We start from the raw sequence: 25,853 nt of genomic DNA, 5'->3' as shown, positions 1-25,853 counted from the left end.
GGTTGAAGGGACAAGAGCAAAGGGGAAAATGTCATGCTGAAGCAACAGAAAAAGCAAGGGCTGAAAAGGGAAAGGATAGAACAGGACAGACCTAGAACAGCGACAATAGACCAAGGAGGACCCAATCAAAGCATAAATATGGATAGAAAAACTTTTTTTTTAAGCGTTTATTGCGGTAGTCATTAATTGTGCTAGCGAGATTGTCACGAAATTAAGAGAATTAAGATGGTAGTGCACTGTGATGGACTGGCGACCTGTCCAGGGTGTATGCCTTTCGCCCAATGTATGCTGGGATAGGCTCCAGCCCCCCTGCGACCCTGTTCAGGATAAGCGGGTTCAGATAATGGATGGATGGAAGATGGTAGTGCATGGAGCTAAATAAAGTTTGGGTATTACTGAATTACTGAATTTTAGAGAAAAGGGTTTGGCGGTAGTCAGATAATAGTGAATCGAGAATCGAAATGTATGTGGGTTTAGGGATGGGAAGGTTGCGTTGTAGTTATTTTTATTTATTGTATTTTTTTTTTTAATTAAGAAATTCCTTCCAACGAAATTATTACGTACATCCGATGGATGGCGGTAATGCACTTTTGATTTTTCGACCGCCATTAAACAAAACTAAAGAAGAAGAAGAAGAAGAAGAAGAAGAAGAAGAAGAAGAAGAAGAAGAAGAAGAAGAAGAAGAAGAAGAAGAAGAAGAAGAAGAAGAAGAAGAAGAAGAAGGTTGACGTTGAGTGAGCTATTGCGTATCACCATATTATACTTCGCTTATGAAATCCTAGGCTACCTTGTTGCTAGCTAGTTGCTTTACTTATTGACTAGGGCGATAGTGGGTTGACCTTTATCTCAGTACATTCTCACAGTTCTGTGGTGATTGTCACTTCCAAGTCACTTTTACGACAGTGCTCGGATAGTGAAGTTGGTTGTCTTGCTCGCATCCGAGTCCAGTGGGATGCTTGCGAATAATCTGACTTCTCCATACGTGATTCTTTTCCATCAAATCGTCGCACCATCTCTTTTTTCTCATTGACAGCTAGCCACAAAGCGAACGGAACAATCAGCTATGATTTGTAGGCAGTGTGCAACTCTGTTGGGTCGAGGAGGTGGATTTACCTTCCGAAATCTTGTCAAAGACCTGTGTGTGGGACGATTACAGAACGTCAGAGGTAGGTTTAATGAGTGTGGTTCAACAATTGAGTGAATAAAAGCAAACTGGCTTGTAAATAAACCCACACTGAAACATAGGCTGTAATTACTTGTGCAATAGCATGACGTTTTCGTAATTTTAGCAAATGTCATTATTGTTAAAAATGCAAAGGTACACCTCATCAGCAACATGACCTCAGTTTTTGGTCAAGTCTGTCCATCCACTGATAATTAAGTACAATACAAATTTTCCCCACATAAAATAGAAATTACAAAATATATGAAAAAAGCTTCTGTAAATTACCAGCTATTTTGGTTAAGAAGCACCATGCTAAATTTGGTGGCTATCTATAAGTTAAGTTGGAAACAAAATGTTTTTCATCCAGGAAATGCAGTGTAGCCTACTCTACAAATTCAGATTTGTAATATAAATAATCAAATGTGGTTAAAGTGCACATTGTATGATTTTAATAAATAGCATTTGTATACATTTTGGTTTCACCATGTAGAAATTACAGTCGTGTTTATACATAGTACTCCTAATTCAGGGCACCATAATGTTTGGGACACAGCAATCTTATGTAAATGGAAGTAATCACGCTTAGTATTTTGTTGCATATCTTTTGCATGCAATGACTGCTTGAAGTCTGCGATTCATGGACATCACCAGTTGCTGGGTGTCTTTTCTGGTGATGCTCTGCCAGGCCTGTCTTGCAGCCATCTTTAGCTCATGCTTTTTTCAGGGGCTTGTCCCCTTAAGATTTCTCTTCAGCATATGAAAGGCATGCTCAATTGGCTTCAGACTTGGCCACTTTATCGGCCTATATTTATTTCTTTGCTTTAGCAGTATGTTTGGGATCATTGTCTTACCGTGAACCGCCGGCCAATGACTTTTGAGGCTTTCACTTGAACTTGAGCAGAGTGATCATATAATTTCTGTGGGTTTGAAATCTGTTGCTGTTAGTTAATTTATGGCTTATTCTATGGTGTTTGTTCATGACAGTGATCATGACCTGACTCCTGAAGAGTGTTTCTGATTTGTCAGACAGGTGTTTGGGGATTTGTCAGTTTATTATGGAGAGGATTATTCATCAGCTGTGGAGGTCTTCAAGGTTTGGCCGATGTCTGCCCAGGTTGCCTGGGCTGGTACGGTATCGACACCTCGGCCCCTTGCCACAGGAGTTCCCCAGGGCTCAGTCCTAGGCCCGCTTCTTTTTTCTCTTTACACTTGTTCCCTTGGCTCTGTGATCACTGCACATGGGCTATCCTACCATTGCTATGCTACGATACCCAACTCTTCATCTCGTTCCCACCTTCTGATACACAAGTTTCAGCCCGTATCTCTGAGTGACATCCAGAGCTGGATGGACAACCACCATCTAAAGCTCAACCCAGGTAAGACTGAAATGATATTCATCCCGGCTAATACCTCTCCCCATCTGGATCTCTCCATTTCCCTTGGGGATACCACACTCACGCCATCACCCAGTGCAAGCAACCTCGGCGTGGTGATGGACAGCAGACTGTCCCTTTCCGAGAACATTGCGGCGGTGACCCGGTCATGCAGGTTCTTCCTATACAACATACGGAGAATCCGCCCCTTTCTCACCCCCTACTCGACCCAGCTCCTGGTCCAAGCGATGGTTCTGTCCCGCCTGGACTACTGCAATTCCCTCTTGGCTGGCCTCCCAGCGTCCGCCATCAGACCCCTCCAACTTATCCAGAATGCAGCAGCTCGTCTGGTCTTCAACCTTCCCAAATACTTACACGTCACCCCCCTGCTTACTTCCCTCCACTGGCTGCCTGTCATGGCTCACATCAAATTCAAAACATTGGTGCTAGCCTTCCAAGCAGTTAAGGGGTCTTCCCCAGCTTACCTACAAAAAATGATCAGACCCTGCACCCCTGCCAGACCTCTTCGTTCAGCCTCCACAGGCCGCTTGGCACCTCCCCCTCTCCGAACCTCCACCTCACGCTCACGACTACTGTCTGTTCTGGCTCCACGGTGGTGGAACAAACTCCCCATTGAGGTCAGAACTGTAGAATCTCTCCCCACCTTCAAGCGCAAACTGACGCACCTCTCCCCGTCCCTCCCTACCTCCCTGTGAACCGTAATTGTTGTCTTTGTGATTTACTTTGTGTATCGGTATTTTTAGTTGGCTAGGTAAGCAGTATTTTGATAGTTAAGTTTGGTCACTTTTGCTTTGTTGTTTGTTTATTTGTTCGTTTAAAAAAAAAGAAAAAAAAAGGCCCTGGTTCTTGTCTTTGTTGTACAGGTAGCAGTTGAAATTGTACTTCCCTCTAGGGTCTTCCAGCGCACTTATCCCTGGTTATGGGTATGCACTTTGTTGTACACGGCTCTGGATAAGAGCGTCTGCCAAATGCCATTAATGTAATGTAATGTAATGTCTCTAAACATTTTATTCTTGTTTCTCAGTCTCATAATGGCTTCTTTGACTTTCGTTGGCCCAACTGTTCTCATGTTGATAAACAGCAATAATAGTTTCCAAAGGTGACCGAAAGACTAGAGGAAAGACTATGTGCGGAGAGTTCTCTTATACCTGCATTAAGGAGGCAATTAAACACACCTGAGCAATTACAAACACCTCTGAACCATGTGTCTCAAAGATTATGGTGCCCTGAAATGAAAATAATAACCACATGTTAATTGTGTGATTCCAAATAGTTTAGAAAACTTCATGAAACTACAGTATTTAAGCTAAATATCATCATATGTCAAAATTCACCTATCCAGTCAAAATCGCCCTTGGATTTTTATATTACATTACATGCGATTTGACGCTTTTATCCAAAGTGATTTACACTTGATTAGACTAAGCAGGAGACAATCCTCCCTGGAACAATGTAGGGTTAAGGGCCTGCTCAGGGTGGATCTTATTGGGACTATACTAGGGATTGAATCACCAACCTTGCGAGTCCAAGTTATATTATATACCTTAGCCACCAGGCTACAGGCTGCCCCCTAGCATTTGCATAGCATTGATCCAACAGTCTTGAAGAAGTAATTTCTCTAATCCCTTTTAGACATCCACAGAACCTCAAAAATCAGAACCTATGACATGAGAAAAGTGGAACTTACTCCCTTGGAACAAAGGAAATTAACTTTCGACACGCATGCTTTGGTGAAAGAACTGGAAAATAATGGTAAGCAACTTTATTGTCTACACTTAAAGGCATATGGATTTTGATATTTCATATCTAGCCTTGTTGTAAGTCTAATAATCTAATAATTTAATCGGAAAACATAAGACTCATTATTTAAGAACTAGCAATAGCAGGGTCATATGTCGGCCCAAGAGCTTACGGCAACATTCCCTTAGACTTGTATGTGATGACATTGCCCATTGTGCCCATTCTGTCATATCAAGATTGTATTGCCATATCTGGATTGTAAGCTATTGTGAATACACAGGGAAAAGATCATTACTAATGGAAAAAGTAACGGTGTTGCTTTGTGTTTTCTAAATATGATATTTCTAAAGATTTCTAAAGTAAAGTTTTGGTATGTGTAATGCTCTCATTTTAGGTTTTGAAAAGGGCCAAGCAGAAGTCATTGTGACAGCACTGGTGACACTGACTACAGCAAACATGGACATAGTATACAGAGATATGGTGACTGCAACACATCAGGTATTCAGTTTAATATGAATACACCATCAATATGCATATTTAACAAGACAGGAAACCACACCATCAGGCAACCTAAGCCATGAAACATACCTGCCTAGGATGCTTATCTAACCTTTCTTTACCTATACCTACCTGTTACTAGGATCAGAGACGTATAGTGTCATCCTGTTACAAATGATAAAATCTGACTCACCACTGACCTGTAGAGATGGAGATGTTATTGATTATTGATTTTATCGATTCAATGCCAATATTGAATATGGTTTTTGATTAAATTTGTGATTGATTCGCTTATCAATTTTTTAATTGTATTCTATGGAAAGAAGACAAATTTTAGAACAAAATTGGCATAGCTTTTATTCCCCAAAATAAAATAGGCAGTAGGCTACTTTGTTGCTGCAGCATATACTTTTTCTGACAGAACAATTGAGTGGATTTTGCCAAAAAATAAATAAATAATAATAATAAATATAATTTGTTTTTTGATAGTTTTTCTGGTTCTGACTTACAGTCCCCTCCAAAAATATTGGAACAGCAAGGTTAATTCTTTTGTTTTTGCAATACACTGAATACATTTGGGGTTGAGATAAAACGATGAACACGAGAATTTAAGATTTTATTTTATTTCCTGATATTTACACCTAGATGTGCTACTTAGAGCATAGCACCTTTGGTATCAGACCACACAATTTTTAGGTGGGAAAAAGTATTGGAACAGAGAGTATTTAAGTAAATGAAGGTAAATAAGGGGGGGGGGTTCCCTTCATTCTCCTCTTCAGGAGGTGAAATGCATGCCTAATAGGGTTAAGGTCTGGTGATTGACTTGGCCAGTCTAAAACCACGTTTTCTCCCCAAGTCCTTTCTTGTGTTGGCTGTGTGTTTTGGGTCGTTGTCTTGCTGCATGATGAAGTTCCTCCCAATTAGTTTGGACATATTTCTCCAAAGTAGTTGAATGTTTTTGTAGACTTCTGAATTCATCCTACTGCTACCATAATGTGTTACATCATCAATAAAGATTAGTGAGCCCACTCCAGAAGCAGCCATGCAAGCCAAAGCCGTGCTTCACAGATGAGCTTGTATGTTTTGGACCACTTCTTTCTGTACACTGTGGACTTTCAGTCACTTTGTTAGAGGTTAATCTTGGTGGCATCAGTCCATAAAACTTTGTTCCAGAATTTTTATGGCTCATCTCTATACTTCTTTGCAAATTGTTATCTTGAATCTTGTGGTATTGTAGGGTCGGGGACTGGCGGAGAGCCAAGAGCGACTAAGGGTACTCCCTTTAAAGCGAACACGCGAACATGTTCACCACAAAACTCCAGAAGGTATACGAAACAGAAAATGTCTGGAGACAACTCCGACCAAAATAAAAGGAACAGCCCAAAAACCGGCTACCAGAAAATAAAGCAACCCTTGAAAACCAGGGCGAACAACCCAACGAAAAGGAGTGCTAAAATTGATAAAATAACAAAAAAATAAAATAACAACCTAGTATAAAAGACTAGGCGAGAAAACAAAGAACCTTGAGTCGCAGCTCAGGAAAAACACAAACCAAAAATACAGATACCGGGGACAACGTCCCTCACCCGCAAGCTCACACGAGCTGTAAAAGAAAACAAAACAGAACAGAACCTTACGGAAGGCGTCAGCCGTGCACACAGCACCAGCTAGCTGAGCGTCCTCCTTACCCTATATATTTTCTTTCTTATTTCTTTTTAAATGAGACAGCAAAACCAGAACCTGCACGATACCTGACTCATCACAGACAGAGTCTTACCACGTGCATACCGGCTTGGTAACAGAGCGAACAGTGAATACCAAAGCGCCGACAGAATGCCAGCAAGCGCTTTAAATACCCACCGGAGGTAGGCTCCCCTGGCACTAATGAGGGCCAGGTGAAAATAATAATAAGCCCCTGGTGGCCGCACCCGGTGCTACCTCCCAACCCTGACAGGCATAGCCTCTATATTGCTGGTTGATTGAGATACCTTCACCCCTGCCCTGTGGAGATTGTGTGTGATGTCACTGACTGATGTTTGGGATTTTTCTACACAGCTCTCACAATATTTCTGTCATCAACTGTTGTTGTTTTCCTTGGTCAACCTGTGCGATGTCTGTTGCTCAGTTACGGCAGTGGTTTCTTTATTTTTCAGGACATTCCAAGGTATTGTACCAGCTATCCCCAATGCTTGTGCAATGGCTCCGATCGATTTCCCCTCTTTTCTAAGCTTCAAAATGGCTTGTTTTTCTCCCAAAGCTCTCTGGTCTTCATGTTGGTTTATCTTTTCTAACATCAATGCAGTCTTCACTGGCAAAACCCAAGGCTAAAGTAATGAATAGCCATTCAACTATTTATTACTTAACCAATCAGTCTGACAGGACACATCTGGGCAACAAGAAACACCTGTCAGTCACATGTTCCAATACGTTTGCTCACCTAAAAATGGGTTGGTCTGATACAAAATGTATTATGTTGTAAGTTGTTCAATAAATCTAGATAAAAATACCAGGAAATAAAAGCTAAAGTTCAGATCTGTCATCTCATGTACATCTTCTGACCTCAAACTCAATTGTCTACTGCAGAGGTCCCCAACCTTTTTTGTGCTACGGACCGGTTTCATGAAAGACAATATTTTCACGGTCCGGCCTTCAAGGGGTGGGGGATAAATACAACAAAATAAAATGGTACGAATGGCATAAAAACAAATATAAAGTGCATATAAAAAGTGCATATATAACGCTGAATGAGTGGGAGCCCTGACCTTGTTTCTTTGCAACGAGAAGGTCCCATCGAGGGGTAATCGGAGACAATGACACCCGAAGTGTGTTCTTTATGTCTAGTCTACTCCGTAATTTTGTTTTGGTTGCTGTCACTGCAGAAAACCCAGCTTCACAAAGATAGGATGTTGGAAATGGAAGCAGGGCTTTCAGTGCTTTTGTGGCGATCTCGGGATATTCTGCCTTGACTTTAATCCAGAACACCGGCAGAACAACAACAGAGTTGTTGTCTTAAACATATTTTTAAGGTCACCGTCATTTGCTATCTCCAGCAGTTGATCTTATTCTTGCATGGACATGCTCAATTCACCTGGTTTGTTCACAAATGGGTCACGGATCCATTCTTTCGCAGTTCGTGGGTCTTTCGTGGTTGGGAAGTAATGCTCGAACTCTGTTAAAAGGAAAGACAGGGGACTGTGCACCAGCTGGGAGAATGAAGGCCCGGGTTCAGTCTCTTCCAAAATCCCTGCTAATGTTTGAAACGTGAAATATCCCTCTGTTCACTCGCCGTCCCCACAGTTCCAGTTCTTTGAATGCAGCTACTTTATTGGCCAACTTGAAGACAGTTGTCATTTTCCCCTGAAGTGACAGATTTAGTTCATTGAGCTGATGAAAATATGTCGCACATGTAAGCGAGTTTTGCAACCCATTCCTTATCACCGAAATGTGCTGCCAGAGGTGACTTTTTTCCGGAAAGAAATCTCTGCAGGCTTGTCTTTTAATGCAGGGTGCTTGGTCTCCATGTGCCGAAGCAGTTTTGAAGTCTTCATTGCCTCGTTTGATAGCCTGTCACCACATATTATGCAGAGCGGGCTTGGTGCGTGAGAATCACCGGTCGCGATGAACCCGTATTTTAAGTAGGACTCCTGGTATTGTCTGTTAAATGCCGCTTTCTTTTTCTAGGTAGTTGTAGGCTCTTCTTCTGTCTCCTTGTTGGACCTTTTCCCCTTTGCAAAGAAGTAAAGCGTAAAGCACGTAGGCAAAACAGATGTAATTGGAAGATAATCTGGTCGTTTTTCCAAAAGAAAACATCTTTCAGACTGATCAATAAAATAAGGAAATAAAATAATAAATAAATAAAATAGAAATAACTGATAGGAAATAAAATAAGTTATTTATTCTTTCTGTGCGGACCGGTAGCAAATGACCCATGGACCGGTCCCTGGTTGGGGACCGCTGGTCTACTGCAAAAACAAAGGAATTGACCTTGCTGTTCCAATACTTTTGGAGGGGACTATTTATCCTTCTACAGTCTTTGAACATACAAAACTTGATCTTCATAAACTTTCATACACTGTTCAGGTTCCTTTTATTTTTCTAAGCTATACCATCTATCCTTTTTAAATGATAGAAGCCGTCTTTACAGAGTAGGCCTAGAAATACAGGGTAATTGCAGTTCATTGGCAGTAACAAGCCAAGTAAAAACATTCCACCAGCTGCCCGTGTCCGCGTGAGATACTTTGTGTCAACAGTTTCAACAGAAAAAGTGACAGAATATGTGGTGTAAGCCACAGAAATATTAAAAAGGTAACAAAATAATTGCTACTGAAGGAGTAAATAATTCCCTGCTTATAGGTATGCACTTTGCACTTTGTTGTACGTCGCTCTGGATGAGAGCATCTGCCAAATGCTAATAATGCAATGTAATGTAAAATAACTTAACAGAAGTGGGAATCGTATAATTTTTGATTTTCTACTCTTACAATCTTAGCATAAAATAAAAATCATGGGCCCAAAAGGTATAAAATGCTTTCTATCCTTCTTTTTTTTTTTTTAAGGAAATCGCTCTTCAGCAGATCATGGCTCATCTTGACTCCATAAGGAAAGACATGGTGATTCTGGAGAAAAGTGAATTTGCAAACCTCCGTTCTGAGAATGCGGTAATGTCACATCTTACAGTCTTATTAGTCTTTTTCCATGATATTATTGCATCAGAGGTAATAAAGGCATACAGGTGTACAAAATACAATTATATTTATTAATCACTTCATTATTTCAGAATATTATTGAAGCTGATATTGCTGGCCAATAAAATCTTTTTCTGAAATGTATTATTTCGTTTTATTTGACGAAAAAAGTACTGTTATCTACTGTTCATAAATTAATTATATTACAAATCACTGCAGATTTCCCTTGTGAAAATAAGTTAACTAAGATATGTGTGTGATGTTTGGTAATATAAGTAATGAAGTGAACCTAATAAGCAATGTTTTCATCTTACAGAAAATGAAAACTGAACTTGAACAGATCAAGGACAGGCTAAATGTAAGTTAAGTATGAAAACGATAGCTAGGTAACCTTGTTACCTTTGCACTAGGGTGACCTTATCAGTCAGACAGTTACATTTTGATTGAGAATCATGTTATTTCTAGAGAGTTACACAGATCACGTGGAGTGGTAACATGGAATAGATTATTCTATATGAAGCCATTTTCCATTGAAGTCCATCACCTTATTTTAAAATAAAAATATAAATTATATATATATTCAGTGATTGATATTCACGACAATGATGAAACATAAACATTTTCCTACCACGTGTTTTAATTGCTTTCTAGAAGGAGAGTCAGAAAATCAGAGCAGATGCGAAACTGGACATAAATTTGGAAAGAAGCAGAGTCACAGATATGGTAAACATAACTTGGATCTTATAACTTGCTTTATTGAGTACTTTCAAAGTTTTTTTTTCATTTCGTTTTTTGAAACCCAGCCTTATTTCAAACGTTAAGTGTTGTTTTGGGTTCTATTTTTTCTTTATCAGTTCACTGAGCAAGAGAAGAAACTAATGGAAATCAGTACAGAATTCCAGAAGCAGGTTTGACCCAGACAACTTATTCCAATAAGTTAAAATGTTTGTGTGCGTGTGCATGTGCATGTGCGTGTGTGTGCATGTGTGTGTGTGTGTGTGTGTGTGTGTGTGTGTGTGTGCGCGCACACACAAATGAAATCGGAAGTAATTCTGTGTTACAAGTGTAGTAAAGATTTGAAGACTGTATTTCATCTTGTTTTCTCTTTTTTGCTAAAATTGACCAGAATGCAGATATTGATCGTGGTACATTGGAAACAACCAAAAAAATAGACATTGAGGTTGCTTCATTGAGAACACTTCTGGAATCTCTCAAGCTTGAAACTATTCGTTATCTCGCAGGTGATGTATGGATGTTTCCATGGATACAAATGGCAGACTTGTTATTCTGAAAAGTTCTGCCAACTGTGAAGGGCTGTATGATAATGTGTAAATGTTACGATACAAAAAAAATTAAGATTGATAGATTAATTTCTGTACAAAGAAAGGGCTACCTTGACAGCTACTGTATTAATTATATAGCAGTGTTATGCTTGAACCAGAGGAATATTACAGCTGAAACATCCGTCTGTGTTAAAATTGTATTATATATTTACATTTGCTTTCTTTTTTATTTTGCAGCATCTGTGTTCTCATGCTTGGCTATAGCCTTGGTCTTTTACCGACTTTGGAAGTGAAAGCTTCAATCTGTCATCTGTGACTGAGATTTCCTTGCAACAACTGATATCTCACCCTTGAAAACGGACCATCTCACCCTTCAAGAGCATTTATATTTAATCTTGTGTGCGACAGTGTGCCAACATTAGTTTATAGTGTACAGTGATAAAAGAATTTAGTGGACTTTGTATATTTTGAAGCATAAACTAGTTTTACAGTAGTTGTTTACCAAAGAGTTCCGATTTGTAATGCACGTTATATATGTAACTGTCATTAAGCAATGTCAGTATTAAAAATTCAAAAGCAATGTTAGTATTTCATCAGTAAAATATTCCAAGGGTGGCAGTGTATTATAATGGTCAGGGAACTTGTATTCAAGGGTGAGACACTGCCATTGTACCTGTGAGCAAGCTACTGTATGCCTAAATGTAAAGTAATTGAATACGCACAAAATTGAAATAGCAAATCCAATATGGATTAGGGCAATTCCACAGTAATGTTAACCTGAGCATGTCAAACAGTCAAGTTATTATGTCCCAAACAGTCGATTGTGACCATTTTGAAATCTGGTCAAATGTAGGCTAACAACAGGAAAATGCTTCAAAATGTATTATTAGTCCCATTACCATTAAAATCAATGCCATTTGGCGGCCATCTTGAAAACATTAAAAATCATTTCAGATGGTTTTCACAATGTCAAAACTGATATTCAGCACCATTTCAGATGACAACAAATGTGTTATGATAAAAATTTAATTGGGAAGTAGATCGTCAAACAATGTGCATCTGAAGACAAAGATATAAGTATTTTCAAAATTGCTATTTTTATGTTCAACCAAGCCTCCTACAATACATGGATATCAACCTTTCTGCATTACAAAGTGTATAGTCTCCCCAAAATACCTGTCTTTTTGCGTCCATAACGCAAGTTATTTGTCACATTTTCTGGCTTAATATTTTTGTGAAAAATGTTTTGCCTCCCTCTGCCAAGTAGGTGCTATGACAATATGCATTAACATTTTTTATCATGTAAGAAGAGTAATTTTTCTGAAGGGTTTTATCTGTCATTTTGTGTCTAAATGTCACATCCATAACGCTGGAATTGCCAATTAATTAGATTGCTCATAATGCACCTGACCAAGTCTTTTCTTTTATTGTATCCGTTTCACAAACACTCCACCAACATCACTCTTTCTGTTCTTCTTCACTTTCTTTTTTCCCCTAGCCTGGATTGCCTGGGGACTTTCGTCCTGTGGACGGAAAATCAATAGTTTTGAATTGGTATTCAGCGTTGTTCAGTGTTAAGTCACCTCTGCTAGAATGTGGTGATTTGACTTTCAGCCAACACCCTCACACACTAAACAAATGTTTATGAACTATTCTGCGTTTGTTTGGGCTCTGTTTTACATAGGAATACTTGTTACCAGCACAGCAGATTATGGGCGCAAATATTCCCTGTACTATTGTAGAAAATCATCTACATTATATATCAACAATATTGTGTTGCACATACTATTCAGGTACAGTGGGCTCCAGAATTATTTGGAAACTCTTTGGAGGGGTGGCACAAGGACAGCCCTTACTAAGCACAATAAACAAAACCAAGCAGTTTGCCAAACCTCTTTGAAATGATGACTGGAAGAGAGTGCTATGGTCAGATGAGACCAAAATTAGATGTTTTGGCCAAACACTATTGTATTTACTCTAATAGACTCATATAAACTCATTTGAAGTTGAATTAAGCCTGAACATTTTATTGTGTACTCAACTGTTTACAATGCAATTTCCATAGTTCTATCCGTTGGAAAAATTGGGTTGTCCTGATACCACTTCCAGTTAGTCTGGTCATTTTGCTGCCAGATGTGGTCATTTTTAAAATCTTTTAGCGACAATATTTCTGTTATGCACAACTTGTATGTGCCAATAATTATACTTACTGGGGTGATACTCAGGTCCTGCAGGCACTGATTGAGATGCCCAATTTCTGCCCTGCAGTCATCCAGCTGTAATTCCAGTTTCTCCCGGCGTACTCTCTCAAACTCCAGCTGTGCCTCCAGCTCCTCTATGGTTCTAGAAACATCAAACATACCATCAACAACTATACCTCATATAATATGGTAATATCTTTTCCAACTACATTGGCTAATTAAAATTAAAAATTAAACTTGCTATAGGTTCCATTGTTCTTCTGCAATTTTATTTATGGAAACAGCCAGCTGCTTAATTTTAACACATCAGGACAGTGCTGCCAAGAGACACAAGTGCTTTCAGTGTCCTACTTATGTTCACATTTAGAAATTGGGGGGACTGTAAAAAAAATGGCTGTAATTCATACAAGGCTCACCTGATATGGATGTAAAAAGCGAGCCTGCTCTTTAACCTCCCATTTATTGTTTCATTTAAAATGTAATGTGCTGGGGTACAGAGCCGAAGCAACACAAATTGTGTCACTGTCCAAATACAAATTGCAGTGCGGATCGATTAAACAGTGGGGTGATATTTGCATATCAACAATATTTTACCTTTGAGCCTCCTTAGCTTCTTTCCGCTGCCTACTCTCTTCTTCTAGCAGACCTCCAAGCTGCTTGTAGTTATTTTTTGCAATCTCCAGCAGGTTTGTAAGGTCCTCAATTTTTTGGTATGCTCTCACTGAAAAATAAGAGAATTACTAATAAAGAATGTATGACCTGTTCCAATTCTGAGGTAGGTCATTCAGATGGGCAAAGCAATAAGGAATACCCTGTAAATTGCATAAATGGGGCACTGCAAGATTGAAATGGCCTGGTTTGCCAAAGAACTAAGCTCAACTGACTAAAATATGTATTGAATACAACTACGTTCTAGTTCCTCCATTCTCACCATATCAAAGTACACTATGGGGCGACATTAGATCAGGTGGTAAGTCTGGCAGTTGGAGGGTTCGATCACCCACTTGGGGGGTGTCAAAGTGTCCCTGCGCAAGACATCTAACCCACAATTTCTCCTGACAGGATGGTTGGTACCATGCATGGCAGCCAATCAGCATTGGTGTGTGAGTGTGTGAATGGGTGAAGGAGAATGATCAATTGTACAGTGCTTTGGATAAAGGCGCTAAATTCCAACCATTTACCATTTAACATTTACCATTACAAGGGCTTCCTCCAATAACGGGAGGAATTTTATTTTTTACGCCCAATTACAACTTGGATTGATCCTAATGCATCAGCCTCCTGGCGACCTATTGTGGATTGGTATATCCTTGCAGACGTCAGAATGCAATCCACTTAGATAATTACAGATTGTATTTTTTTGTGACAAGCTAAATTGCAGTTTGGTCCCGTATCTTCTCACAATTTGGGAAAAAGTGCAAATGGAATTTAGCCACTCCCATTACTCATAACTATACTCTGCGTACAGACTCCAGTCTCCTACATGGTCTGACAAGGGGGCCGGTGCCAGGTAAACCTAGCTTAGAGTTTGGATCATTTGTCCACTGGCTCTGTAATGTGAAGCATCTATTGAGTGGGGCAAGCAAAACTTATCCATGACGATGTTAGTCTGAGGGGTGGTGGCGGAGTCCACTGGTGGCAGGGCTGTGTCGGTAAGTGTTGAAATTCCCTGGGGTGGAGACCCCGAATCTGAGGTCTAGCAATAAGCTAATGTTTGTAATAAATTATTTTCAAATTCACTTTGGCTAAGAAGATGATACAACACCTGCGCAGTGAGAAGAAGCAGTTGTTTCTCAGATGACAGGGATAGTTATAGTTATTCATTGCATTTTGGAATTTTATATATTCAAAGCATTCATTCTGAGACTGACCTCTTTGCTCCTTCCTCTGGGTGGCACTCAGAGCCACTTCCTCAAAGCTGTCTGTACTCCCTTCCACACCATGTGGGTCAGCTATCTCCTCTTCATCTGAGTCATCCTCTAAGCCTCTTCCCCCCAGCACCTTCACGGCTGCTAACTGAGCAAACCTGTTAGTGAGAAAGTGTTACATCCAGAATATAACTGAACACTTGATTTTTTTCATTGTAAGGATGAAAAATCTTACTGTTTTATTTTTTAAACCATAATCTCCTGTTTAGTATTCTCCAATCAAATGGACAGTAGGCTACTGTGCAAAAGGAACACCAACATGTTCATGCGATTATCTAATCAGCCAATTGTGTGCACTTTATTAGGTATTTATTTGACTTATTTTTTAGACTTCTACTACTGCAGCCTATCCACTAAGAGTTATGACACGCTGTGAGTTCAGAGATGCTCCTCTGTCACGTTTCATGTTTGTCACGTCATGTTTTATGTTTAGTCATTGTCTTAGTTACGTTATTGTCATGTCACGTATTTTGTTAGTCTAGTCTCGCCACGTTTTTATGTTTTATTTCTTGTTACGTTTCATTGTCATGTCATGTTATGTTTCATGTTTAGTTCTTGTTACCATTTATTTCTTAGTCTTGCCATGTCATGTTATATAGTTTATTATATAATTTTGCAAACTTGTTATGTCAGGATTTATGTTGTTTCATGTTATGTTGTTCTGTTCATTGTTTAGCATACACTTTTTTGTGTCTTTCTGCAAACCTTGCATTCCTGCTTTCTCCCTCTCCCTTTCTGTCACTCACACCCTAATTTTTTCAATTTCCCTTGTCTTCTTACTAATCTAACTTTAGATCAGGATTGGGTAATACTAACATTCTAACCATGTGTTCATGTTACCTTACGTTTCTTGTACGTGTCATTGACTAATTTACTAATGCTAGAGCAGGATAGGTTTATTACTAACGATTACTAATTACCTCGTTAACTTGTCAATCCTTCACACCTGATTTCCATTCTCATGCTGCTCTCAAGCTAATTGTCTACACCTGTCTACACCTTCATATAAAGCTCAGTTCCATGTCATGTCTTTGCGAAATTGTTGCCTCCTGTTCGTCAGTGCACCGCTTTAGTGGTTTTGTCAAGCCATTGTCTACCTGTTATGATCCAAGCCTGTTTATTGACCAAAGATTATTGACTTCTGTTTTGTTGACCATTGCCTGCCTGTACCACGACTTTGCCTGCTCTCTTTGTGCTTTTGCCCCGCGGAGCAGACTTCGGTCTTGACTCTTGCGCCGTCATCGACCCTGAGCCTGCCTACCGTCCGCCTGTACTTCTGCCCCGCTGACAGCTTTCCTGGCTACTGGACTTTTTGCATGGTGTACCGATTACGAGACTGCCTTCTCCCTCGGTACTATACTTTGGTTTTGGCTGGATTTTACGTGTATGAACATTGCTTGTTTTTTGACTACGCTCACTGGACATTCCCTGAATAAAGCCCTGATGGGACTTTATTATACCCCTGGGTCCAACCCCCCACGCACCCATCTCGTCCTCTGCATACCGCTGTTGTAATGTGTGGTTATTTGCGTTACTGTCACCTTCCTGTCAGCTTTGACCAGTCTGGCCATTCTCCTCTGACATCCCTCATTAACAAGACATTTCTGTCTGCAGAACTTTTTTTGTTTGTTTTTTGCATCATTCTTTGCAAACTCTAGAGACTAGTGTGCCTGAAAATCCCAGGAGATCAGCAGTTTCTGAGATACTCACTGATTGTCTGCTACCGACAATCATTCCACGGTCACTTAGAACACATTTTTTCAGCATCCTGATGGTTGATGTGAACATTAACTGAAGCTCCAGACCTGTATCTACATGATTGTATGCATTGCATAGCTGTCACACAATTGGCTGATTAGATATTCGCATTAATAAGTAGGTGTAATAAAGTAAAAATGTTCCTAATAAAGTGCTCGGTGAGTGTATTTGTAAAAGAGAAACCTTCTAGCTGTGTCCTTTGCAGTTTCCCCTCCATTGTCTGTGATGTCCTGATTTGCACCCATCTCCAAAAGCCACTGGAGGCAGTTCAGATGACCTTTACCAGCAGCTGCAATTGAACACAAGTGATAACAGAAATCAAGGCTTGTGTCTTTGAAAAGACCAACTATGAGGAGAAAGAGAGAAACAGATAAGGTAACGAAGATGCAAATGCATGGCAAACACAGAGGTGTATGTTATGTAGATTTGAGCTCCATGTCCTATATGTCTTTATATGCTGTATGTACTTGCTGCTTTTTAAAATAGAAAAAAATCTAAAATAGAAATGGCTGAGCCAAGAATAGTCTCCAGTGTGTAAGAGACCCCAATGTCACAACACTACATAGGGTTGCAAAATGTAGAACATTCTTCATAGAAATGAACCAGAATTTATGGGAATAGGTCTTTTGCAAACCAATTGCTGTTCCCCCCCTGACCCTACCCAACAATTAAAATACACTCACCGACAGAAATAAAATCAAGGTGTAAAAACTTTTTTCAGGTTAAAGCTTTGATTTTTAGTTTTCACTTATTAATACATGAATCTAACAGATCCATGTCCAAGCAACTACAGTATGAATTCAGCCCAGCATACAATGGGTTTTGGGGTATGGTATTACAGTGAAGAGGAAGCTACGGTGTATAGTTTGTTAGGCTTGCATAAAACAACACACACATTGTTCCACCTGCAAACCATAACCTTTTCAGTACACATGCTGAGACTGTTATGCACCTGAAAAAACAGTTCTTGAGACTTTATGCATAAAAAATATGATGCTTTACAACGGAAAATATTTTTGCAATGCCTAAAGTCGAAATAAAACATTCTGCATTTGAAGGCCTTGGAAGAGTGAATATTTCTGGAGAGGACAGTGAAAATGCCTTTTATTCTATAGTAGAGGGAATTTTCAGTGACCCCATTTTATATTGGTGAGCATCTAAATCAAAATATTGTATTATTATTCAGTACACTCATAAACAAAGCAGGCCTAATTTTGAATAATAAATGGCATGTGAAATTGTGGGATGTGTTTGACTTGTTGGTGGGAGTTGGCTATTTGACAAAAACACCATTGGACCTCAATCAATTAAGTATAGCTAGATGTTAATCAATTATACTAGATGTTATTATTGTAATTATAGTAGTCGTTTTTTTTTTTTTTTTTTACAATCTTCTGGACATCCTGCTGCCAGAGGGGAGAGCAAGGAGCGGAAGGTTGAGAGGGAGAGGTAGGGAGAGGGTGACAGGTAGAGAAAGTGAGAACATTTTCATTAGCATTTCAGGACAAGTCTTCCTTGATAACTTGGAACACAATATGGTATTTTGGGAATGTTATTTTCAAGCTTGTGTGGAGAAAAGGGGGCGATACTTTAGGAGTTAAATGCTGGTATTTCAGCCTAACCGTTTGCTGCAATTCACTGGCTACAACTGTCACACCTTTATGCATGGGAGTCGAACCCTTGTCATCTCTCTCATTGATGTTGATGATTCCGCATTCCACCAAGTTCCGCAAGGTATCCAGGTCTCCTTGCAAGGCTGCTCTGTGTCCTGGGAAGGCTACATCTGACAGGAAACAATGTGATCCAATCTTATCAAAGAATTACAAGAAAAATCAGCTTGATCAAATCCCTTCACTCTGAAGTACTTTGAGATCATGAGATGACAGGTGATACAGTATATCAGTCTAATTTATTATTATATATAGTGGTGTGAAAAAGTGTTTGCCCCCTTCCTGATTTCTTATTTTTTTGCATGTTTGTCACACTTAAATGTTTCAGATCATCAAACAAATTTAAATATTAGTCAAAGACAACACAAGTAAACACAAAATGCAGTTTTTAAATGAAGGTTTTTATTATTAAGGGAGAAAAAAAATCCAAACCTACATGGCCCTGTGTGAAAAAGTGATTGCCCCCTAAACCTAATAACTGGTTGGGCCACCCTTAGCAGCAACAACTGCAATCAAGCGTTTGCGATAACTTGCAATGAGTCTCTTACAGCGCTGTGGAGGAATTTTGACCCACTCATCTTTGCAGAATTGTTGTAATTCAGCCACATTGGAGGGTTTTCGAGCATGAACCGCCTTTTTAAGGTCATGCCACAGCATCTCAATAGGATTCAGGTCAGGACTTTGACTAGGGCACTCCAAAGTCTTCATTTTGTTTTTCTTTAGCCATTCAGAGGTGGACTTGCTGGTGTGTTTTGGATCATTGTCCTGCTGCAGAACCCAAGTTCGTTTCAGCTTGAGGTCACGAACAGATGGCTGGACATTCTCCTTCAGGATTTTTTGGTAGACAGCAGAATTCATGGTTCCATTTATCACAGCCAGTCTTCCAGGTCCTGAAGCAGCAAAACAGCCCCAGACCATCACACTACCACCACCATATTTTACTGTTGGTATGATGTTCTTTTTCTGAAATGCGGTGTTACTTTTATGCCAGATGTAATGGGACACACACCTTCCAAAAACTTTTGTCTCGTCAAACCACAGAGTATTTTCCCAAAAGTCTTGGGGATTATCAAGATGTTTTCTGGCAAAATTGAGACGAGCCTTAATGTTCTTTTTACTCAGCAGTGGTTTTTGTCTTGGAACTCTGCCATGCAGGCCATTTTTGCCCAGTCTCTTTCTTATGGTGGAGTCAGGAACACTGACCTTAACTGAGGCAAGTGAGGCCTGCAGTTCTTTGGATGTTGTTGTGGGGTCTTTTGTGACCTCTTGGATGAGTCGTCGCTGCGCTCTTGGGGTAATTTTGGTCGGCCGGCCACTCCTGGGAAAGTTCAACACTGTTCCATGTTTTCGCCATTTGATAATTGCTCTCACTGTGGTTCGCTGGAGTCCCAAAGCTTTAGAAATGGCTTTATAACCTTTTCCAGACTGATAGATCTCAATTACTTTCTTTCTCATTTGTTCCTGAATTTCTTTAGATCTCAGCATGATGTCTAGCTTTTGAGGATCATTTGGTCTACTTCACTTTGTCAGGCAGGTCCTATTTAAGTGATTTCTTGATTGAGAACAGGTATGGCAGTAATCAGGCCTGGGTGTGGCTAGAGAAATTGAACTCAGGTTTGATAAACCACAGTTAAGTTATGTTTTAACAGGGGGGGGGCAATCACTTTTTCACACAGGGCCATGTAGGTTTGGATTTTTTTTCTCCCTTAATAATAAAAACCTTCATTTAAAAACTGCATTTTGTGTTTACTTGTGTTGTCTTTGACTAATATTTAAATTTGTTTGATGATCTGAAACATATAAGTGTGACAAACATGCAAAAAAATAAGAAATCAGGAAGGGGGCAAACACTTTTTCACACCAATGTAGATGGAAAGAATTATAGTAAACCACACAGGTGAGGGAGGATTAATGTGCATATGTACAGTACTGTGCAGAAGTCTTAGGCACCCTAGACTTTATATATATATATATATATATATATATATATGTGTGTGTGTGTGTGTTTCTTTTTTGGTGTGTGTTAATATGAAAGAAACATTTGAAATTTCCAAATATTCATTTTCCAAAAGATTCAATTTTACAGAGACATTTTTGTATTTAATTTTAAAAAGTAACATATTACTGTAAGCAATTGACTGTCTGGGATCAGAAGCAAGAAGCCAACCAAAGTTTGCAGAAGAACTGTGGAGAGTTCTCCAACATGCTTGGAACAACCTCTCCGTTGATTGTCTTATAGAACTGCAGGACAGTGTTGGCTATCTCAGAGAAGTGATGCAGGTTTAACGCCGAAGGGTAGTCACAAAAAATAGTGATTTGATTCAACTATTCTGCCAAATTACTGAAATGTAATGTAAAATGTATAGTACGTTTATTTAGGACCTTTCATTCGATTATTTTTGAAAGAATCTTATCTGTACAGAATGTTATACAGGTGCCTAAGACTTTTGCACAGTACTGTATATCATAATGACACGATCATTAACATGCTCATTTGCTTGTTTTATACATTTTAAATATTTAATTGAGATTAGTCATACTTTCCTGCTCCAAAGGGAGATCATTCTGCTTTTCAATCAGTTCTATGTACTGAAGAACATGTGGCTTGCAAAACCGCTGGACAAGATCTTTCGGAGTCTCTCCCTGGTTGTTTCTGGCTCCAAGTGTATGGGCTATACTCAGTCCCTTCGACACCAGAAATTTAAAGCAGAAGAGATGGCCCTCCATGGCTGACAAGTGAGCTACAGAGACCAGTGGTGAAAATGACTTTATGAACACACAGAGTGTACAACAGATAATCACAGCACTAAAATGTTCTAAAGAAAGTTGTTTTTCTGCTACATGTGGGTAGTCCAGTTGGGGACAATTTTTGGTCAAAAGCTCTGCCTTTACTATGCAATTACAATAACCGTCCCAAACACAAACATACAATAAAACTGGCATTAATAGACATTTTACTGCAACAAAAACCATGCTGTGAAGGTTAATTGGTCATTATTTATTGATACTTTGTCTATTGAAAATGTGAAGGTTGTTAGCATCCTTTGCAGGGGCATAGTGTGCCCAAAATTTTGAAGAGGCAAACTTAAATGAAGAAACTGTTGATGGTTTTTGTCCACAATCAAGAAAGCAAAGAAATCTGAAGGGGTATGTGCATACCTAACAATTCTATTGAAAATAATTTGTTATTAATTTGATTCATTAAAGACACCTAACCCCCAAATGCTCCTGATGAGCTGGTTGGTGCTTTGCTGTTGGTGAGTGTGTGTATGAATGGGTGAATGAGAAGCATCAATTGCTTTGGAAAGTGCTTTGGATGAAGGCGCTATATAAATGCCAACCATTTACCATTTAGAATTTACCATTCATACCTGGTGTGTTGCCATTACTATCCACTTCATCAACATTTGCTCCCCATTTACTGAGGGTTTGCAGGCAGCCCACTCTCCCATGGAATGCAGCGTAGTGAACTGGCCTCCAGTCATTACTGTCAGCACAGTTACAGTCCTCGAAAAACAGAGAAATTACTGATGTGCATTACAGTGAACTCACTGTTAGTTTATGAGACCTGAGGTCAAACTGTATCATATATTTCTATCATACTTTATCCTTTAGTCACCTATACAACTCTTGCAGCTTACAAACTATTTTCGGAGAAACATCTATTGATATCAATAATCATAAAATTGCAATTTGACTATACAGTTTTGGTAATACAATGGTTTTGTTTTAAATTCTCAGGGATCTGCAGGAGGGTTTCAAATTATTTCAGCGTTAAAAGTGTTCAGGTATTTATATTTTGTAGCTATTTGACTGAGGATTAACAATTACACAAAATATGACAAATTGTTGTATGGGTTAAAGACTAACCACTTCACCACGCAGGACCATTTGGAGAGTGTAAGAGTGTCCATGGGCAGCAGCAAGGTGGGTCGGGGTGCATCCTCTATTATCCTGAGCATTGAGGTTGGCCCCATTCACAATTAGTGCCTAAAACATTGTGATACAGATAATTAATCACATTACATGTTACATTAAAGTATTTATTTGTTATAATTTATGGAGCTCGATATTTACAGAGGCTCCACATAGCTGTTCTCATTTCTATAAAATAAATTCTGCAAGTATGTGGATTTTCTCATTGGTGAAGGAGTGTATTACCTGCATACACGCATCCTGCCCCCTAATGGCTGATATGTGCGCTGCAGTCCAGCCCTGAGGTGTTGCGCATGTGCGGTCAGCACCATGCCACAGAAGCCAGTGCAGGCACTGAGAATAAGTGCAAATGGCAAAGGTTTTGAAACTATAATTGCATTATATGAATAGCTTCCAAGATAAATATTTCGTTTATATATGCTACCTCCAGACTGCCTGCATGAGAAGCCCAGTGGAGTGGGGTGAATTTGTGTTTCTTGTCCCCATCGTTAATGTCACCACCATTCTTCACTATTACAGCCAGTTGTTTCACGTCTCCTAGTCTCACCGCTTCATGGATTGTCCTGGCCTGACTGTCTGTTCATTGATTATTGCAAGTAGTTAAGATTATAAACAGCACACCCATAAATAATGACAAATCCAGCAATGTTTAACGCTTAATCAGCAACGAAAGTAGAACGAATACACAACGAATAACAATTTAAATTCAACTAGAACATATTTTAAACTCAGATTTTACCTTTTGGTGGTTTTGTTACGACTGGCATTTCAAAACAAAGATCAAAATTCCCATTTAATTGAAGCTCCGTCCGCGGTTGCCAAGGGGTTTGTTTGTGGTTACGCAAACTTCCTGTGTTGATCACCGCGGTTCAAGTGCCTTCAGCTTTTGTCTGACTATAATTTACGCATCCAATGTAGGCTAAGACATTTTAGAATAAACCCTTTACATTTGCGTAGTCAGTTGTAGTTTGGTTGTTATAGATGAAATACTTTCAAACAAAAAGATTCATGTAAGATAATTATCCTATAAAATGTACTGTAGCGACATTTTGAAATTATTTAATGTTGGACGGAACATTAATGTATTCGCTTTTGACTCTCTATTTTCATTTTCTTGATTGAAGTTTTCCGTTTTATCAAGGTTTGACTATTACATGACTATTACAATTGGAAATATATATAATAGACAGCCATAAAGTGGGATATTCTAAACAACCTTTTAACCTTCTAAAAATGTAAATCCTCCCAGGAGGAGGTCAATGTGCATGTATATGTAAATAGGGGTATATTTAATACATGTCTTATAATAAATCTGTTCAAACCAGGGAACTGTGGTCTTTCTAGAATTTCAATGCATTATTATTATTATTATTATTATTATTATTATTATTATTATTATTATTGGTGTTGTTGTTTCCCTGCTTCTGTCCCTTGTTCAATGTCTTCTTTGGTCATGTGAGGCACTGCATGTCTCAACAGCAATTGTGTATTGCTATATACACTCACTGAGCAATTCATTAGGAACACCTGTACACCTACTTATTCATGTCATTATCTAATCAGCCAATCGTGGGCAGTAGTGCAATGCATAAAAGCATGTAGATACAGGCCAGGAGCTTCAGTTAATGTGCATATCAGAATGGGGAAAGTGATCAAAGTGACTTTGACCATGGCATGTTTGTTGGTGCCAACAGTATTGAGTTGAGTATTTCTGTGACTGTTGATCTCCTAGGATTTTCACACACAACAGTCCCGAGAGTTTACTCAGAATGGTGCAAGGAAAAAAACATCCAGTGAGTGGCAGTTCTCCAGATGGAAATGCCTTGCTGATTTGAGAACTCAACAGAAAATGGCCAGACTGGTTCAAGCTGACAGAAAGGCTGTGGTAACTCAGATAACTACAACAGCAGAAGACCACGTTGGGTTTCACTTCTGTCAGCGCAGAACAGAAAATTGAGGCTGCAGTGGGCACAGGCTCACCAAAACTGGACAGTTTAAGACTGAATCTTGATTTTTGCTGAGTCATACAGAGGGTAAATCAGAATTTTTCACCAACAGCATGAATCCATGGACCCAACCTGCCTGATGTCAATAGTCCAGGCTAGTGGCGGTGGTGTAATGGTGTGGGGACTGTTTTCTTGGCACATCTCTGGGCCCATAATACCAATCAATCATCGCTTGAATGCCACAGCCTATTTGAGTACTGTTGCTGACTATATGCATCCCTTCCTGGTCACAATGTACCCATCTTCTAATGGCTACCTCCAACATGATAATGCACCATGTCACAAAGCAAAAGTTGTCTCAGACTGGTTTCATGACCATGACAATGACTTCAATATTCTTCAATGGCCTTCCCAGTTACTGGATCTGAATCCAATAGAACACCTTTGGGATGTGGTAGAACGGGAGATTTGCATGCTGATACAATATGGAACATATTTGTTGGCTAAATGGTCCAAGGTATGAAATGAGCCTCAAACCGTCATGCTGCCGCCAGATGTGCAGTAGATATGGATAGATCACTTCAAGGGTTGTTTCTCTTGAAGTGATCCATCCTTATCTGCTGCATATCTGAGAACGGCACGATGTATTTCAGGCTCATTTGATACCTTGGACCCTTGTTGACTTAAAGATATCTAGACTCTGAGGATGTTATTTGCTTTCAATTCTAATTTACTGTGGTTGTCACGTCTGTGTGGCCTTTTGCCATCTATGGTTTTCTCTGTTCTCCGTGTTCTGTCTAAGTTTTTAGCGTTTCCATTTATTTTTACTCTCTGTGCACACCGTAGTCTTGTCGTGAGCTACGGACCCCTTGCCGAGCTCAGACCTCACGTTCCCACAAGCAGTACCCCATGAGGAGGTGTCTCGGGGACAAACTCTCTTTTCCTTTAAGTACTTCGAACGTCCTGGAGAACTGGTAAGTTCTACTGAACTTCCAGCCCAGTCTCGAAGTGAAGGGGTGTGATGCAAATCTGGTATATGATTTCCTGTATTCACTGTATTCCTCTAAAAGACCCTTTCTCAGATATGATTATAGTCAGATATACTTTATTATAATCAAAAGAATAGAGTTATACAGCTGACAGGTTAAATATCATCTTTCAGTTTGCTAATCACATACATTGAAGGTTCATATAACCCCTTTTGCTCTTTCTAATTCACCTTTCCACCAGATGTTAAATTCAAGATACACCCTTCAAATATCCATCCTCTTAGGCCTTTACCTTATCCTATGGCTCCCCCTTCACGGAGATAAAAGCTACTACTAGATATTATGGGCACGAACACCCCTAAACTTTTCTACTTTATTCCTACCTTATATAGTATCTTACTGAAAAATAAAAGACATAAAAATGAAAGGAAACTTATAATGTTGAACTTCTATGTACTACTTTTCCTACTTCTACAAGTAATATAGATTATAATTACCACTCAAGCTTGATTATAGTTGTTCTGCGTTGCTCTTTCTTCAACAGTAGATATCTTGTGAAGCAAAATTCTAAGAGGCTTCTCTAACGTCTAAAAGCTCACTCCTTATATATCCTTAAACTTGTATAAAAGTATACGTGTTTTCCTGTTTCATTCACCCTCA

General features: G+C 39.3%; 2 protein-coding genes across 5 annotated transcripts; one reads left to right on the top strand and one right to left on the bottom strand.

The window, feature by feature from the left end:
* The first annotated feature begins 633 nt into the window (after positions 1–633).
* Positions 634–12,417, top strand: ccdc90b (coiled-coil domain containing 90B). Of its 4 annotated transcripts, none has more exons than XM_061248507.1 (10): positions 634–734; positions 1,034–1,166; positions 4,192–4,311; positions 4,694–4,797; positions 9,354–9,455; positions 9,799–9,840; positions 10,134–10,205; positions 10,337–10,390; positions 10,609–10,723; positions 11,003–12,417. In XM_061248507.1, exons 2-10 carry the CDS (start codon positions 1,064–1,066, stop codon positions 11,056–11,058), a joined length of 768 nt encoding a protein of 255 aa, XP_061104491.1. In that variant the 5' UTR covers positions 634–734; positions 1,034–1,063; the 3' UTR covers positions 11,059–12,417. The 4 variants fall into 4 exon arrangements, with proteins under 4 accessions (XP_061104491.1, XP_061104493.1, XP_061104494.1 ...); XM_061248509.1 differs by having other exon boundaries at positions 678–723; XM_061248508.1 differs by having other exon boundaries at positions 708–729.
* LOC133132784 (ankyrin repeat domain-containing protein 42-like) lies at positions 11,643–23,106 on the bottom strand. The gene is made up of 12 exons (XM_061248506.1): positions 22,998–23,106; positions 22,683–22,834; positions 22,484–22,591; positions 22,193–22,312; positions 21,694–21,829; positions 20,863–21,063; positions 18,310–18,435; positions 16,836–16,941; positions 14,838–14,992; positions 13,561–13,687; positions 12,976–13,108; positions 11,643–12,288 (listed from the first exon to the last, which is right to left on the bottom strand). The coding sequence occupies exons 1-12, from the start codon at positions 23,023–23,025 to the stop codon at positions 12,190–12,192; spliced, it is 1,491 nt and encodes a 496-aa protein (XP_061104490.1). The 5' UTR covers positions 23,026–23,106; the 3' UTR covers positions 11,643–12,189.
* Between the last annotated feature and the right edge of the window lie 2,747 nt (positions 23,107–25,853).

This window comes from Conger conger, chromosome 7, assembly GCF_963514075.1.
Source record: "Conger conger chromosome 7, fConCon1.1, whole genome shotgun sequence".
Lineage (NCBI taxonomy): Eukaryota > Metazoa > Chordata > Actinopteri > Anguilliformes > Congridae > Conger > Conger conger.
This window is presented reverse-complemented; position numbering and strand designations above follow the sequence as displayed.